General features: G+C 34.6%; 1 protein-coding gene across 1 annotated transcript; it reads left to right on the top strand.

The window, feature by feature from the left end:
- The first annotated feature begins 1158 nt into the window (after window positions 1-1158).
- On the top strand, window positions 1159-3718 carry LOC149249926 (uncharacterized). Its single transcript, XM_089458844.1, has 2 exons — window positions 1159-2703; window positions 2807-3718. Exon 1 carries the CDS (start codon window positions 1763-1765, stop codon window positions 2345-2347), a length of 585 nt encoding a protein of 194 aa, XP_089314970.1. The 5' UTR covers window positions 1159-1762; the 3' UTR covers window positions 2348-2703; window positions 2807-3718.
- The last annotated feature ends 15458 nt before the right edge of the window (window positions 3719-19176 follow it).

The raw sequence follows: 19176 nt of genomic DNA, 5'->3' as shown, positions 1-19176 counted from the left end.
TTTCTAAGGAGAAAAAAAGGGATATTATACATGTGCAACAAAGGCTTTGATGTGTTAATAGAATTCCAATATTCAGAAGAATTTGGTGTCCCGTGTATGACCAGTGCCTAAGTCAGGGATGAATTCCTTTGCTAAATGATGGACCTCCTCATCATCACTATAAGATTTATATACCTTGACATCCTCTTCAATGCCCTTGATAGGTTTTTGAATGACAAACGAAGTTAAATTCTTAAAAGTAGCAATTGTAGCAGTGGCATCACTCTTCACCTTGGTTCAACAATTAGGGGCCTTCCCTCAACGAGATGTGTGAGAAGCCATGCACATAAATAGAATTAACAACACAATGATATTGGGACCATCTAGAATGAATTGATGTCTAGAGACAGAGTTGTTACACTTAATCATGTTTTCCAATTGTGAGATTAATTTTCTTCTCGATCTGTTGTGAGACACAAGGAGTTGAATCCATAGGACAAACCACATTCATGTAATGCTTATTACACTAGTTTCAGACATGATTTTAGCTTAAGCTAACACTATCATGTTAATAATGCTCTAACGGTAAAATACCTCTCTCTAGCTTAGGCATATCCTTACCATTAACTTCCCCCACTAAGCTCGCACAACTTGTATCATCAATTGTCCAATGTGTGGCAAGTAACATATAAGAATGATGCACTTGTGTAATTTGTCTAACATGTCCATCAAGCACTCAATACATGAAAAATATGTTTTTATTTACTAAAATGGGAAAATAAATATTTTAAGTTATTGTTATTATAAAATACCAATGAGGTGTAGACCAGTGGGGTTCAGTCCCTACCAGGTCTCAGGCTCAAACCTTCTAAGGAGGGGTTGAGGATGAAAGCCACTTTGGGGGAATTAAACTATCCCAAGAAGCATCGAAACTTGACCAAGGTTTGCAGAAATCTAGTGATAACATCCACGATAGTTCTTTCATCCAAATTCAAATCCCGTCTAGATAATGTACTACCAACCTATTTTTTATGAATTTATAAGCTACTTCTACGATGTTAACTATTTTTTTTAAATAAATAATTGAAATTGATAAGATTTTCGAATGGTTTAGATTATGTAAAATTCAAAATCATCATAATGCATTAAAAAAGAAGGGTTAAAATCTAAGAAATGTTTATTCATATTTGCATCTGCAATTGTTGTGTACGATTGTTGCTGTGTCGTGGTACTCTACTTACCAAGGGCAGGGAAGGGACCAAGCAAGCAAACTATGTCCGCGGCCGTGTTGTGGAGGCGGAGTGCAAGGATTTGAAGAATCTGCTCAAGGAGTTTCGAACCGCATTCCAGCCAGAGGGCGAGGGTGAGCTTACTGAAGTGGGAAGGGGGTCATGGAAGGCGTGAGGAGCAAATTGTGGTGGATCCAGGTCATCGTACGCCAGATAGAACGTGGTCAGGTCGCTTAATCCTCTCTTTAGACGTGGCGGATGCGCAGCCGTCGGATCCGTTCTCCATTACAGCAGAGACGAGACGTTGCTTGGTTGGTTGTTGTGTGTGAGAATTGAATTCCTATCTCCATCCCCTCTGTAGGTTATGCTGCTTCTAATTCAGGGCGACAATGTACATGGGAATGGAAACAGCAAGATGAATAATTAGGCCATCATAGCCCTCCCCCTCCGGAACTTTGGTATTGTGCTGAATCAACCTCCTACTATTGCGGCGGCCGCTGTCAGATCCGCTCGGAACCCTCTTTTCATTAAATTCCTCACATTCAAATGAGCAGATGGGAAGAAGGAAGAAGGTCATGAGCACGACGATAAATTTCATCCGGCTCACGGGCTTTTTTGTGCTCTGGACAGCGTGTACTCTGGAAGGTTTCTTTGCATTGTCAGGACATCCAGGGCTGGAATCCGGAGAAACAGCAGGCGGTGCACGATATTTCGAGGTAATTCCAGTGATCCTTTTTCCGGCCAAATCTGTGGAAGCCAACACAGGTGGTTCCAGTTTTCCGTCGCCAGCGTATGCACCAGCACCAGCACCAACACCAGCACCAGCGCCAGCGCCAGCGCCAGAATCTGGCAGCGAAACTCCTAGTAAGAACCCTCCTCTTCCTCAGCCCCATCGTCTCCCTATCTTTATAAAAGGTCCCAGATTCAATCATCCTAGGCTAAACGGCAATAAGAGAAATCTGAAATACGGCAGGACAGTGGGTTACCTGTTCGTGGTAATAGTCAGCTTGCTTCAAGTGGCATTGCTTGTATTTCTTCTGATAAAGAGAAAGCAGATGCTCAGTTTAGTTAACAAATACGATCAAAGTCCTCCGGAATTACAAGGCCGCTGGAATGGCTTATATGGTCCGGCCGCATAAGATCCCTTCTTTTTTGTCAATTAGGTTCGCAATCCTCTCAGAGATCTAGGGTTTCGTTCTTCTTTATTCCTCCTGGTAACAAATCATGGGCGTTGAATGTGCACTTCAGCAGTTGCAATGCCAGCTGCTATATCCGCCATAACCTCTCTATGTTTTGCTCTGATATAAGGTTATATGGAGAGATGTGTCGAAAGGTTTGGAGTAACTTGGGTTTGCTTTCATTAAGTGGTTTGGTGTAATTGCAGTTAGGATTTTGGTGCCTATGGGTGTTTTGAGTATGCTAGAGTATGTGCCATGAAGGGTATCTTCCTCATTTGGACGTTCCAAGATCAAAGCCGTTGGGATCATTGCAGCAGGTATGCGAGGAGCTTGTTATACTTCTGTTGTCAATGGTTGATTATAAATATACCATACCGGGTGGCAGAGAATCAAACTAACAATATCTTTGTGACCGAACAGGAGAAAGAAACAATATCTGCTTATGCATATGCATATTTGAAACAGGAGGCTCCGTCCAGCTCATCTTTTTGCACTTTTTCATATAGTTATAATAGCAGAGAAGAAGGTCCAATGTTTGTGATAATGTTATGTTCGCAATCTGTGGCCACGATTACCTAGCAAGATCAAATTAACTTGCTTCTCTTCGTTATAGTTACAACAGAGGCAGCATTTTTTGATTGCAAAACCAGACAGCCTTACCTCTCTTTTAAGGAAGTCATTGAAAACAAGTTTTTTCTTTCTTTTGGTAATATATTTTTTGTAAATTTATTTATTGAATATCTTAGTCATGATATTGATATATCATGGAATCAGGACTGTAATGATGCAAAGGGCTAAGGCTTAGCGTTATTCTTAATTTGTGCATTCATAGTGAGGGCATTATTCTTGTGCTTGGAATCATGAATCGTTACTGAATCAAATTCTCAAACACCGATTGGATCCAGCTTACCAGGATTTCTAGTTGTCTGATATCAAAGGCAGTTTCTCATCAGGATTCACTGGAAAAAAGGCAGTTCTATCACCTAGAGATCTCTACATGCCCAGGTTTCCTTGTTATAAGGTCACATAATGAGGTGATGGTTGACTATGATGCTGGGCGAGATGAGTGAATCAATGCAACCCGTTTAAGAGTTCTTTTTGTGCGTTCGGTTATAGGATGAATGGCATAGGAGTGAATGGTCCTTTCATCAAGTTTCATTGACAAAGAATATTTTAGTCAAAAGACTACTTACCAGGTTCGGGATCCCTTGCGAGTATTGTAACTCAAAGATGGATGAGATAAAGTGTAACGTGTCCGTTTCCATTTCTTCTGGGTCAATATTTATATACATTCACAAAGCTTTAACATGTATCTGCACCCTACAGTTTTTATACTTGCAGGAGCTTTGTCACATAATACCTTGTGCTGGTTTGAAGGGGAAATGGGAAAGCTGCAGAACAGAGTCTTCCCTGTAAATAGATAGGTTTTTTAATCATAAAGGGGATACTCCATTTTCCCTGGGCTTTCTGTAAAGATAAATTACTGATCGGTTATCAAACCTTTTTCCCTACTTTACAATTATGATGACAAGTGGAATTTATCATACTCGGGATTTTAATGCGACTTTCTAATTTATGGAATGCATTATATATATATTGAACGCAGTTACATGACTGGGGTTTTGCTAAATGGGTATATGGTACCAGGTATAGTGATCAAGATATTGTTGTTAAATATGTAAAGAGACAAGTGTGAGATGGAAAGGGAGATGCATTATATCAATATGCTTCAAAATCACATAGAATGTTTTTGTATATATATCTAGCAAGTTCCATTATTCTCCTTAGAAACTGCTAACCTAGTTTACTTAATACATTAGCTTAAGTGTTATTTATTACATACTATTTATTCCTCACCTTATGGCATTACAAAAGTACTCTTACAAATAACATCTATTACTCAGATAAAATAAACATTACAATGCCTAACACCTGCTATTAATGTTCATTTCATTTTCTGGGATTCCTAAAATTTATTGAGATTTCTCGAACTTATCCTTGTTTAGTGCTGTTTTGAGAACTATGACTACTATCTTGTCCTTCTAACTCAACTTAACTTTTCTTTCTCCTTTTCTCTGTCCTCTTCTCTTCTCTGTCTCCTATATCTGATTGGAGTTTAAGTTTCTTGTTGTCAATCTACAAAACTTCACCTTTCCATTGTAATGTTTGAAGATGTTGAGGTTTCTCATAAAAGATCGCATACCTACTTGTAACAACCTTCCTATTTGTTAGATCATATAATTTGTGTGCATTCAATTTAATTCAATATCTAATAATTCCTACTTGACTTCCTGTTTATGTATATTTTTGTTTAGAAAATGTCCATATGCCAAACAACCAAAGACTTTGAAATTTCTTACATTTGGTTTCTTTCCTGACCAAGCTCCGTAAGGTGACTTACCATGAACTTCTTTTGTGGGACTTTGTTTGAACAAAAGTACTGTTTTATTTTTTTTAGCTTAAAACTGATCACTTAAATGACACCCTTTCACCATGATTGGGTCGTCTGCATAATGGATCAATTATTCTATTCTGACAAACCATTTTGTTGGATGTTTTGGTAACGTAACTCTATCTTTTAATACCATTATGATAGAAAAAATCATGAAGTGCATGGAATTCATGCCCACCTCCTCTGTCACCCCTGAATACGTTAATATGTTCTATGGATTGGGTTCTTATAGGACCACGAAAATCACTTTCGATTAAGCCAAGCAACTATGTTGCTTTTGTTTCATTGTTATCATTTATTAATTTATGTTTGTGAAGCAACTTCAAACAAAAATAGTTGATGACCATATCTCACATTCCAAAGTTGATTTTCTGTATTAGAAGGTGTCTAAAAAGCTTCTTCTGAAGAATTTTTTTGAAAACTATTTGACGGAATTCTATCTTATCCCTTTAACTCCAACTCTAGATTTTCTTTCTCCACTTCTTCTTCTTCTACATGTGACTGGAGTTTTGAGTTCAAGCTCTTCATTGTCAATATCCAAAACTTCTCCTGTACATTTAGATGTTTGCACATGTCGGTTTCTCATCAAAAAATTGCATCTCTACTTAAACAACTTTCGTATTCACTCAATCATATAACTTGTGTGCATTTAATTTACTGTTATATCCAATAAATATATATTTCTTATTTTTGTCTTCCAATTTATGTTTATCTGTATGTGGAACATGTGTTTATGCTAAGCAATCAAAAACTTTGAAATTTGTTATCTCTGATTTATCTCTGGATCCTAAGGTGTCTTCCCACAAAATGCTTCTGTGGGACTTCAATTCAACAAAAACAATGCCATATGAATTGCTTCAATCCAGAATGGATCATTTAGACGATGACCTTTCATCTTGCATTTAACCATCTCCATAATGGATCTATTATTTCTCTTGATTGCACGATTTTGTTCTGGTATTTTGGCAACAGAAATCTGTCTTTAAATACCATTACGATAGCAAAAATTACGAAATGCATGGGAAGTTACAATTTCTAACATTGTGTTGGTCAGACCTTTCTTCCCTTATGGACCCCGGATTTTGTTTTTGGTCAAGTTTCTTGCAAGAGCTTAAGCCTATATCATCTTTACTATATGGGAAGTGGCCTTTAAAATTCTGTTGGTTTTGTATAACTGTAGTTATTCTTACCATGAAATCTCTATTTACAATAACGAGAAATTGTCAAAACTCTACGAAATTTTTTTATTATAGAGAAAATTGTGGATTCTTGGAGTAGCAATTCAAGCATTTTCCTTTTCTTTCTTTCTTTAGGCAATTCTACTTATTACCATGGTTTGTAATCTCTTGCGAGTATTATAACTAAAAAATGGATGAGATAAAAGTTCAGTAGATCCATTTATATTTTTTCTGAGTCAAGATTTGTATACTTTCGCCAAATCTTCCTAGCTGCACTCTGTAGTTTTAACTTTTAATACATGCAAGGACTTTGTCATATGATATCTTACGCACATTTTCGAGTAAGAGAAAATGGAAAAGCTGCAGGGCTAAGACTTCCTAGCAAATAGTCAGTTTTTTCACAAAAAAAATGGTCCTTTTTCTCATGGCTTTATAAATGTAAAGTTTTAGGGAGGGGAAGTTCAGTAGATCCATATCCATTCTTCTTGGGTCAAGATTTTTATACCTTCGCCAAATATTTAACATGTAGCTACACTCTCTAGTTTTAATGCATGTAAGGGCTTTGCATATGATATTTTAGGCACATTTTCGAGTAAGGGAAATTGGAAAAGCTGCAGGGCTTAGACTTCCCAGTAAATAATAATCCTTTTTCCCAGGCTTTGTGTAAAGGTAAAGTGCTAGGGAGGGGAAGTTCTTTGGGTGAACTGTTTTCTACTTTATTCTATTTTAGTTTATTAGATTTCGTTGGAGACATACTAGATGCTTCCTCATGGTTGTTTCATGTTGGTTTTGGTTTTATAGTCTTTCAATTTGTCTCAGAAATTAAAGTTGAGTATTTCCGGGGTTGCTTTCGTTTTGCCATATGGAAGTTCTCTTTAGGTGGCTATTATCTGATTGTATGAAAGTTAACCTGAACGATATTGTATAAAACTGCATAACTTGCACTCTGAGTCTAAAGTTGTGTCCTTCATTCATATTGTACATTTTGGATACAGAACCAAAGCTAAGATAGAAATCACCATTTCAGGTGGAAGTGATAAAATGTATCCGCTGCCCATATTTCTGAGTCTAAGGTTGTGTGTTTCATTCATATTGTGCATCTGGATACAAAACCAAAGCCAAGCTAGAAATCACCATTTACAGTTAGAAGTGCTAAAATGTTTCTGTGGCCCATATTATTTTTCTTATCTGCTTAACTACTTCCTAGATAATAATTTTGCACCATACTTCTCCATATGTGTGAATATTGCTGACATAGCATCAAACCAGATATACAAGGAAATGCAAACATACTTCTAAAGGAAATGTTTACATGATGGAAATACACTGTTCTTCTACCTAATGGTGGAGCATTTAGCTACATGATTTAATTTATTTCATGTTTGACATAGTAACCATGCATGTATTTTGATAACATAGGTACATTAGCACAGCCATATAAATTAAATGGCCAGTAAACCCCAAACGGCAGTGATTTATGGTTGTGTCGAAATGCACTGTACAACTATACAACCTTGTATGAGGGAGATGTTGTTCCGAAATGTTATATTTAAAACTAATAAATTAATAGTTACATTAACAAATTCAAAAATAGTAATAACAAAAACTTTTTCAATGTAGGCCATAAATAAAATGCTTTAATTTCCACTTTAATTTTTTGTCAACTTTAAATAGAGAGATTAAGTAATTGAAAGTTAAAAAAAAATTGTAATTGTTTATATTTTTTAATAGGACTTAGATGTGTAATTCTTTCATTACATGTGGCATCTAAAAATAATATTGATATCATGGTTGAGTGTGAAGTAGATGTGTAATTCATTTTTTCTTCTGTTCAGATGACATGTGATATTTAAAAAATACATATTAATAACAAAAAAAGCTATTTTAATGGTAGTCTTATTTTAATGTTGGTCATAAATAAAATATTTCAATATTCATGTTAAGTAACATAATTTTATATCAAATTTATGAGAGTAGTATAACAAGACCACAATTTTGCTCAAAAAATGGTGGAAATTTTGTTAATTTTCCACTGTCTTATGTTGTTACAATCACTTTGCCCAATTCCTAACTTCAATTAACATTCAGTTCAATCTTTCAGTAATAAACAACAATTGTAGATAGAACAGTGAATGCAATGTACAATAGAAGACAATCAAAGACAATAACAAGAGATACTAGGTTGGTCAAAGACCAAGGAAAAACCCTTTCAAATTCTTCTTATTAGATTGTCATAAAATGTTCAACAAATAGTACACTGTTCCAAATTCATAAACCAAGAGTCAGTCAATCATTTGACTATTAACAAAGCCAACCGACCAATATTCAAATGATGAGCCAATAGTCAAATATAGTCAAAGAAGTCTACAATTATGTCGAAGTCAACATTAATCAAATGTGCTCTAACCAGTCCACAAGTCAATGGTTAAATTGACCTCCAAGAGCTCGGTCAACAGTCAAAGTATTCAGTGTCCAATGATGGTAAAGTCAGCCCAAAATAGTCCCAAAAAACTAAATCAAAAGAGAGAATCTTGCTTCAATTGCTCTTTGGTCAACACAGATCAAAGTCATGCGGTCAATGCAAGTTAATGTGCCCATAAATCCTCGATTTTTGTGTCAATAAATGCGGCCTCCTCAAATAGATCTAACTCTGGTCAAACCAAGTCAAAAGGTACCAAGACAATGCTGGTCAACGCTGGTCGAAGTCGCCTAAACAAAAGTAAAACTTGGTCACTAAAAAAGAGGGACTCCTTCGCCCGTGTGAAGAGAACCTTGCAATATTTTAGATGTATGAACCAATAGAGAAGAAGAAGAAATGCTTGATGTGATGATCCAAAGTGATGTGCCCTAGATTTGTATTTATATGCGATGGAAGAGGGATAATTTGTCTTCTATGTCGACCTGGATTTTTGTGACATTGTGGGTTTTCACCTTAAAAATACATTTTTCCTTAACCAAATTAGATTCTTTTAAGGGTAATTTGGGGATTCTTTAGATGAGGAAGATTGTCCAATGGAGGGAGTTTATCTTTGAGCTGCCAAATTAACAAATTCCAGTAAAGATTTTGGCCAAAATTCGGCATAAATTTTAGGAAATTTGGATTACAAATGTCAAACTTCAGAATTTTGGGTGCCCCAAGGGTTTTTGATGGTGCTGAATCCATTTTCACCATCAAAAAAGCGATTTAAACACTCCTATGTTTGGATTTTTTGAAAAAAAAAATGGATGGATTCTAGCGAAAAATGATTTTTTGGGCAAAATTGTGACCTCTGTAGATAACACCAAATTTATATAGAGAGATAAATTAATTGAAATTAAAAAAATTAATTATATTTTCACTTTTGATTGCGATGGAGATGTATAGTTTATTCAATTCTTATTTTTTAATATAGCGCTAGCATTTAAAAATATTAACAAAAAAAAAAATCAATCAAGGTTATAAATGAAATTATCATATATATATATATATATATATAGATATATATATAATATATATATATTATTGATAAATGTTTTCTAACTCAAGCTATATGAGAGATTTGTAAATTTTTAAATGCTTAATATGGAGTTGACATGCAACATTTAATTATTTATTTATTTATTTTTAAATCAAAACATGAATTTTTGGAGAATCAGTAACTTTGAAATATCCACCGTTACTATTACACGTCACTATTACACTTAATATAGTTATTTCATAAATGCCACAAATGGATAAGTTACAACATATCTCTGGAGACTTGAACTCATACAACTAGATAAACAAATCGTTCAACAAACCACTTGAGTGGAGATCCTTTGACAACATTGAAACAAAAATATCAATAACAAAAAAAATCAATGTAAATATCTATCTCTATATATAGAGAGGGGGATATGTTATATATATTATATAAAGAAAATGAAAAAATAAATTATGGTTAAAATATTTTATTGAGTGCCTTGAAGATGAAGGAGATGTCTACCATTTTTCGCATTGAGTTCTCTCTCTCTCTTCTCACACACACACAACACCAACATAGATTCATGTTAACTCTGGATTGATCAACCATCGATAGGGGGCAAATTTCTCGAGGTGCAAATAGTTCTTCAAGTTGGTCACTATTACACCTAATACAATTATTTCATAAATGCCACAAATGAGTCAGTTATAACATATTTCTGGAGACTTGAACTCACAGAACTGGAGATGCAAATCGTTCAACAAACCACTTAAGTGAAGATTCTTTGACAACATTGAAACAAAATTACCAATAAAAAAAAAATCAATATATATATATATATAATAATAAAGCAAAATTATGGTTAAAACATTTTATTAAGTGAATGCATTCAAGATGAAGAAGATGTCTACCATGTTTCGAATTGAGTTCTCTCTCTCTCTTCTCTCACACGCATAACACCAACATAGATTCATGTTAACTCCGAATCAATCAACCATCGATAAGGATCAAATCTCTCGAGGTCCAAACCTTTCAAGTTTTGTAGTCTAAAAGAGGTTTGCACCTTTAAAGGTTTGATCCATCTTGAAGCTTGATAGTTTAGGGGTTAACATGGATCTATATTGGTAAATATAAAATTGCTTACCTCATAGTACATTTCACATTGTTTAAAAAAATAGTAGACATTAAATAAATTATAACTTTATTTTAAATTATTGTTGTTATTATTAAGTATAAAATCATATTTATATTCTGTGTTTGAAGGCATGATGGCATCTAGGTTTATCCTGCAAACTAGTTTTCTTCCTTTCGCCGATGCTAATTTCAATGGCTTCACTTCTTACTTTGAGTATACGTCACAGAGTGGTGTAAGCCTCCCAAATTTCTCTTGACTATGGACAATATTTCTTTGTTATTTTTATCTTCTGTGAACAGAATAAGTATATGTTGGGTTGTGCATTTGTCCTCAAGGGGGGGCGGGGAGAGAGAGCAGGTGAAGATAAAGGTTGTGATTGGAACAATGGGAATGCCCTGCTGCGATGAAAATGGAATGCACGATCAATGCAAGGGTTTGCACACTCTGGTGTTGCTCTCTGGTCGTTGCCTCTTGGCTTGGCCTAGATTTTTCTTCCTTGGTTGAGCTAAGCAAAGGGGTATCGACTTCATTTACTCAAATCGTATTTGGATGAAGGGAGCAACGTAACAAACAAGAGGACGCTTGGATCGTCGTATGCTATGTCAGGGCCAATATAGGGTCCAAGATCTCTAGGATAACTTGTCAGAGGTGGGACTCTTCATGTTTTGAGAACAACACATTTGGCGTGCACAAAAGGTATTGCTTTGAGCATTGTTTGACTTTTCAAACCCAACACCTGGTATTTGGTTCCCGACAATTATTAATGGAACGAATACATAGTGAGATTCCTAACACAAAAAATATAGCGGAAGAAGAAAGAAAGGCCGATCTAAATCACATCCACATAAACAGATTTTTGACCAATTAACAATTCTTTATTAATAAATTAATCATGGAACTTACTTGGGCTCTTGCACCAGGGATAATGGCCCAACTGAGAAAATAAAAACTATAAAGTTGATCACCAACCTCACTGCGTTCTCTCGAACCTAGCACACGCTCATTGAAAAGCCTCTCTCAATCTTGTGCTACTCTTGGGTCTTAGCCTCAACACTTTGGCTCAATTTATAACTTTCCTAAGCTAGATTGATGACCAAAATTAGCTCGTCAAGTTAACTGAATATAAATAACTTTACTTTAATTAACTATCATATTTTTAGCTTTCTCTACTTTAACTCAAGTACAAGTCATAAATTTAGCTTGTTGTACATGCACATCTCATGCATGTCGCGTGCAACACATCAACATCTGTGTAACTCATTTGCACACTTTGCATGTCATATGGAAGCTACTAAAGAGACAAATCAAAGTCCTTCTAGTCAAGACACAAGACTAGAAGTACCTTCCAAGTTACAAAACTCAACACTCCCTCTTAGCAAGGGTGCTGCTTCTGGAAGAACCTTTCACACCTAGATCTATCTCTAACACCACCATATTATCCATTATTGTAGCCACTCCTTTTGAACTAGAAGACTTCCCTGCTACCTACTTTGGAATATGATCAAAAGAGTTGTTCATTTCAACCATGCTCTTAGGATTTTGTGCCCGAGTGTCTAAATATCATATCATATCAGTTGAAGCTCAACAAAGTTAGCGATCAAATGAGAGCTGTGACGTCAAATTGAGAATTCTAGCCAAAGCCTCCCAAAAAACATGAAAATACAGTTCAAAAACAAAAAAGTGTTAGATGTTGGAACACCGTTTGCTTTTAGGTAAGTAAATTTTCAATTTTTTTTTTTTAAATGTAAGAAAAAATCAAATTTATTTGTGCAAAAAACATGAAAAAAAATCCTGAAAACAAAAAACGTTGATGTTTGAACAACAATTTTTCTTATTTTTGTGGTAAAATTACAACATTTTTTAGCAATGATGTTAAAGATAAAATATCATGACTCCGAAAAATAATAAAATTCCAACAATATTTAGGCATGACGTTAAAGATAAAATAACACATCTCTAAAAAACCTTCAATTTTCAACAATTTTTAGTTATGGCGTTAAAATATTATGATTCTTAAAAGCCTTAAAATTCCAACAATTTTCAGCTATGGTGTTAAAGATAAAATAGTGTAACTCTAAAAAACCCTAAAATTATAATTGTTTTCAACCATAGCATTAAAGAAAAAATATCACAACTTATGAAAACCTTAAAATTTTGACAAATTTTCATCCACGGGATTAAAACCAAATATATGACTACAAAAAGACTTTAAATTTTCAACATATTTCAACCATGGAGTTATGAAAAAATTATGACTAAGAAAAACTTAAAAAATGAACACTTCAAAGAAAAAATCATAATAATTTATTTTTTAGACGCTAAAAGTATAACTATTTTAAAATCTTAGTCTAAGACAACTTATACATTACAACAAATATTTAAAAATTAACCATCAAATTGACACACTGGAGGCAAACTTGACCCATTGCAATGAAAACTTAAAAATCAACTATGAAATTGACACACTGTGAGGGTGGACTTGATCCATTACACAGGTTGCTAGTTAGGACCAACACGACCATACAAAAAAAACATAAATTAAACAAAATAATAAATAATTAGATAAATAAATAAAAATGAAAAATACAAAACAAAACAAAAATTAAAACTAAAACTAAAACAAAAATAAATAAATAAATGGGCTTAAAAAAATAATGACTATATATATCTATATATAAAACATAAAAAAATTAAAAACAAATAAAAATGGCCCAAAAGGTAAAAAATCAAAATTATATAAAAAAACACACAAAAAATAATTCAAGCATAAAAAATTAAAAAAAGTCAAGCCCCATTAGCACAATCAGTGGAGGATGAGCCTCGTTAACAAGGCAGCCCAGAGTCAAATCTCACAGGGTTGTTTGTGTCTGTGCTAGGGGGAGGAGACATGCTAAAAAATCCAGTCAACTTAGAGCTGGTGTGGCTTAGGTTGGGTGCGATCCCTGAGTGACTTTGATGAATTAGATATCCCTACATCGCAGTTTCTCAAGCCACAGATCAAGCCCCGAAGGATCAACAACTTGACCAAAAAAAATTAACCTACAAAATAGAATATTAAAAAAAAAAAATCTCAAAAAATTTAAAAATTTAACCCAAAAAAAACAAATTCCGTGATTAAAATACAGATTAAAAAATATTTAAATCATAATAAATAATAATTTAAAAACACACACACATATATATTAAAAAAGATTTTAAAAATTAAATTAAAAAAACTTAATATTCAAAAGTGTCAAGTGAGCCGGATCGCGCCCTGCCACTCAAGGGTTGCGGAGGTCCACCCCGGAAACGACGAGCCACCCACCTGGGGTCCTTGGGCGATGGGGCGGGGCTCTCACTTGAAACAAATTTTTAATTAATATATTTTTTATTGTTTTTACTTTTTTATTTTATTTTATTTTTATTTTTTTTATTTTTAGGCCGATAGGCCTTCCCTTTGGAACAGACTTTCGTCGTCCCTTTTTCTCCCTTTGACTGGTGATGATCAGTTGATCATGTCTTGCAAGGAGGACCTTGCAAGAGAATTCGAGATGAAAGACATGGGTCTCATGTATTACTTCCTTGGCATGGAAGTATGGCAAAAAGGTTGGGGAGTTGTTTGTGTCTTAGGAAAAGTATGCCAATGAGATACTCAGGGGATTCCACATGGAGCAGTGCAAGCCCATGCAGACTCCACTATTATTAATTAAGGTTTTTTTTTTTTTTTTTTTTTTAATTAAGGATTTTTTTTTTTATTTATTTATTTATTTTTATATAAGTGTATTTTTTTATATATATATTTTATCTCTTTACAATTTTTGTGTTTATTTTTTGTATTTTTTTATTAATTATAGTTGTGCTAGATCTTAGACTTTTGTGATCCATATTGAAGATGAAGTTGTATTTCATTAATCACATTATTGAGATATGGTTGATGTTTCAAACCATCTAATGTGGTTCATCCTCAGGACAAACGTGAGAAAAAATCAAACTACCCATAAGTTTAAATAACAAAGATGTATCTAGGTCCAAAGTTAGCCGTTAGAAAATTAGCTCTTAAGAATTAGTTATAAGAAGAATAATTTTTTATTATTTAGGTATTAAATTAAATAACATTAGAATTAATACTTAGCTATTAGGAGTTAGTTGATATGACTTAGACGTTAGACATTAGATATTAGAACAATAATATTAAATAAAATTAGTATTTAATTAGATTGGGGAAATCGGTCGCTCTATTAGCTAAAGAAGAATCCAAGAGCACGCAAAAAACACTAAACACAATCGTTTCCTCTCCTCAACTTTAGTTGAACATGCAAAGAAATCTAAACACCATGTCTGCATCAAGGATTCCTGGGTTATCACAAGAGTTGATCTTCCATCACAAGAAGCTAAGAGAAGCCATTGAGATTGAGAAACATTTCATCAATCTCAATAGGGATGAAGGTTGGAAGTTGAGCAGGAGCTGGTTCCCGCACTCTCTTCTTCATTGCCCCTTTTTATTTTTATTTTTTATCTGATTTTATTAACAATATACATAATTAACTATCATCATCATCATCAACAAAAAATTAATTGTAATTTGATTCAATCTAATTTAACTTAACAATAATAATAATAATAATAAATTAATTAATACATTACTATTATTTGATTAGCTAAAGTCTAACCGCTAACTCATAAATACTAACTCCTAACAACTACTTATTAACAACTAAATATTTATTAATTTATAATTAAATACTAATTTTATTTAATACCTAAATAATAAAATTGTATTCTTCTTATAACTAATTTAATTTAAGAAATTATATATATATATATATATATATACATCTAATGTCTAATGACTAACTCATATCATCTAACTCTTAATAGAGTTAAGTATTAATTCTAATTTTATAACTAATTCTTGACGGTTAATTTCCCAATGGCTAATTCTCGACTTAGATGCATCTCTACTATTTAAATTTATGGGTAGATTGATTTTTTCTCATCTTTGTAGGCAAGATGAACCACATTAGATGGTTTGAATCATCCACAACTTCATCTTTGATTATAGTTATATTTATTTATTTTAAACTTTTAGCAATATATTTTTTTTAATAAGATTTTTTTTTAATATTTGGTTTTTTAAAATAAAATTTTGCTTATAATATATATATTTTTTTGTTAATTTTTTTTTCCCATTTTTTATTTTAAAAGTTTTCTATTTATTTCTTTTGTTTTAAAACATTTTTTGTTTGTTTGTTTTCCAATATTTTTTTTACAATTTATTTTTATTTTATTATTTTGAATTTTTTGGTTAAAATTAGTTTAATTTTATTTTATCTTTCAACACTTTTTTTCCTTTCTATTTTTAGTTAAAATTTCACGCGAGACTATTTTTGGACATAAAATTCATAAAAATTTCATACAATATGTTATTTTTTCAAATTTTTTAATTCAAAAATTTCATTCAAAAAACTTTATTTAACATGTATTTTTTAGCGAAAAAGTCCAGAAATGTGCATTTTTTAATTATATCTATATGCAAATGTGTATTTTTTGACAATTTTTTAAAATTATGATTTTTTAGTGACAATTTTTTTTTTTTTTGTATAACTTGGCAGGACCTTCTGTTTTCTATTTATAAAAGACAAGTTTACACCACATGAATGAGATAGGTGGCCTCAACTTGCCTAGTGGGAAACCAAGTCTGTTGGCCACCTATCCTCATTATAAGCCATCCAAAAATAATATAGTTTCAGGCGATCAACCCAAGCTATATATGTATCTATATCATGATAAGAGTCTAAGTTTCTATCTATCATAAGCATACATCAGTAAAAAGTAAATGTTATCCGCAAGAAACCAAAAAACATTCTGGAACCTGACTATTCCTTCTGATCTTCTAAGGCTGAGTCCACTGGAGCCAGGTCTTCGGCTGAGTCTCCTGGTGCATCCGCCAACTCGATAATACAAGGGATATGCCTTTGAATACGATCTAGGCGGATGTCCTGCTTGCACAGCTGGAATTGAATGGTCTGTAGGTCTTTCTTGTAGTTTGGCATGTCCTGGAGGGTCATGGCCATCCCCATTGATAGTTGCTCCATGGCCTTCCCCAGAAGGCTCTTCATGAGCCAGTACAAGTATAGAGTCTACTTAAACTGCGTGAGTCTACCCCTAGTATTCCTTGGATCCGGGATTACCTCTCGCCAGGTCTCCATTTCCTCTTCGGAGTCCGCCTCCTCCTTTATCTGTTCCTCCCAATCTTCTAAAATCTTGTGGATGCCTGCATCCGTTCCTACCCTATACGTTATTGCCGCTTCACTGATGAGCCATTCTATCGGCTTCCTCCCACGCCTAGGCTCCGAGGTGCTCAGGTCTGCTGCTCTAGGCAGCTCCCTCCCCCTTCTGCCTCGTCCTCTTCCACGAGCTGGTCTAGCCATCTCTTCTGTTGTGCGAGCCTATTCACACACAATTCGCATTAGTTCACGGAGTATATGTTCTAGCCATTCTAGGTTGCTATTGCTTCCCCTCCCCTCACATTTCAAGCCGCACTTGCCTCTGCCCCGGTGCCCCTCTGCCCAAGGATGTGACGCCTCTCCTCTGCCTGAATTATCAACGCCACTCACCTGCCAAGCAATAGCCTCTCCACCTTTCTGGTGTTGGTGTATCTCTCCTCTACTCCCGGGGGTGATGACCTGGTGCCCGACTCGAATTATGCTTACGACACTCACCGCCAGCCCATCGAGCTAGGTTACCAACACTCCCATTCTCATAACCTTCCCTCACCCCTCTGTCCTATGCAGCTTCCGCTCCTCTCTGCCACTCCCAATTGCCTTCCCTCGCTCATGCTTATCTACATTCTCCCCTCCCTCCCTGGTAATCCTACTATCCTGCTTAATTGCAGGTGGTTTCTCAAGGTCCCAGCCCCGATTATCTCTCTCAGTGCCAGTTTCTGGTTCGGACCCGATTCCCTTCCCTCCCATCATGCAGAGGTCTCCCCCACCTTTTCCCCAATTCCCCTCCCTGGTCTGTTCTCTCATCCCCCCGCCATGGAATAGCATAGAAAGCATTGCATTAGACGTGTAAGGCCAGTTAACATACCCAGAGCCGATGCGTAGAGGTCTTTGCTGGTCTCTTCCCTGGTATGTTGCGTCTTTTCTCCGTCTTCCCGTAACAACTATGCTCTTCCCACCACCCTGCCTTCCTTCATAATCCACTCCCTCCGTTCTCTGTCCCATCACCCCTCCTGTCATGTCCTTCCCACCTCTGTCACTACCCTGGCACTGACTGCCACTTCTCCATTTCCCTCTGTCCATTGTCATGCGGGAGGCCACCGCACCCATCACCATGAGCGTGTGGGATGTGGTGGATAGTACCCGTCCCTTAGTTGGCCTGGCAACCATCGCTGACAGACGTACTCGGGCACACACCCTGATCGTAGGTATTTTTTAGTGACAATTATTTTATGTGTATTGAAGTATTAATTAATGATATACAAATATATATATATATATATATATATATATATATATATATATATATATATATACTTCAAAATATTAATTTTTATTACTTATTATTTTAAACTTTGCGAAAATAAAATAAAATAAAATAAAATTTCATTATAAAAAAACATTGCAAAGAAAAACAAAAGGCACAAGGTTGTAAAACCCTTAAAAAACAAACATTTTAGAACGAAAAATAAGAAGAGGAATAAGACAACTTCAAAAATGGTTAAATAACCAACATTTAAAAAAAAAGTGCATACTTAGGACATAAGAAAAATTAAAATGTCAAAAAAATGTCCCACTCCTAAAAGATTGATGCTTTCAAAATCCACATGAAAATCACCAACATTTTTTTTTTATCCATACTTAATATATCAAAAAAATTTAAGTGTAAAAAATAAGCCCCAAAAAAAAGGGGTTGATGTTGCATCAACACTTTTCAAAATTGGCATGAAAATCACTAACATTTCAAAAAAATATATACATAATTCATAAAAGAAATTTAAAGTGTCAAAAATATGCTAAAAAAAAAAGTGTATTCTGAATCAGCACTTTTCAAAATCGGATGACTTTTTGCAACCTCTAAAAAAATGGGAACTCAGTACAATTCCCATTTGGTTGGTAACTATGTTGCTCTTGCAAGTACTTGAAGAATCACTCTTCCTCGCCACCTGCTCACTTTGAGCTATTGACACTGATCCTATATCCAAGATCCCCTCATATATACCCACAGATCGTCCCACCAACTTGTATGACTACTCTTATCTGATGCCAAGCACTACAACTGCATCCAACGTCGCCCCCACTGAATATAGAAGCACCTATCTATCCCGGAACGAAACTCTATATCCATCATCCTCTAAGGTTAATACTAAGAGCATGTATACCATCAACCTTGGAATAAATAACATCCCTGTCACATCTAGAAATCCTTCCGACTCTAATTGGAAATTAACACATCCAACCCCCTTCACTGCATGCATGGTGCTAGCTCCACAACATACATGGTAGTATGAGTCTATCTCTAAAATACTCAGAACACTGACCTCATCCTCATCACGTTACTAGACGCTCTACTATCCACTAGGCTTGATCATGTGTCAA

Source organism: Pinus tabuliformis, chromosome 7, assembly GCF_031772625.1.
Source record: "Pinus tabuliformis cultivar Carrire ecotype Pingquan chromosome 7, CPIR1, whole genome shotgun sequence".
In the NCBI taxonomy this organism is placed as follows: domain Eukaryota; kingdom Viridiplantae; phylum Streptophyta; class Pinopsida; order Pinales; family Pinaceae; genus Pinus; species Pinus tabuliformis.
This window is presented reverse-complemented; position numbering and strand designations above follow the sequence as displayed.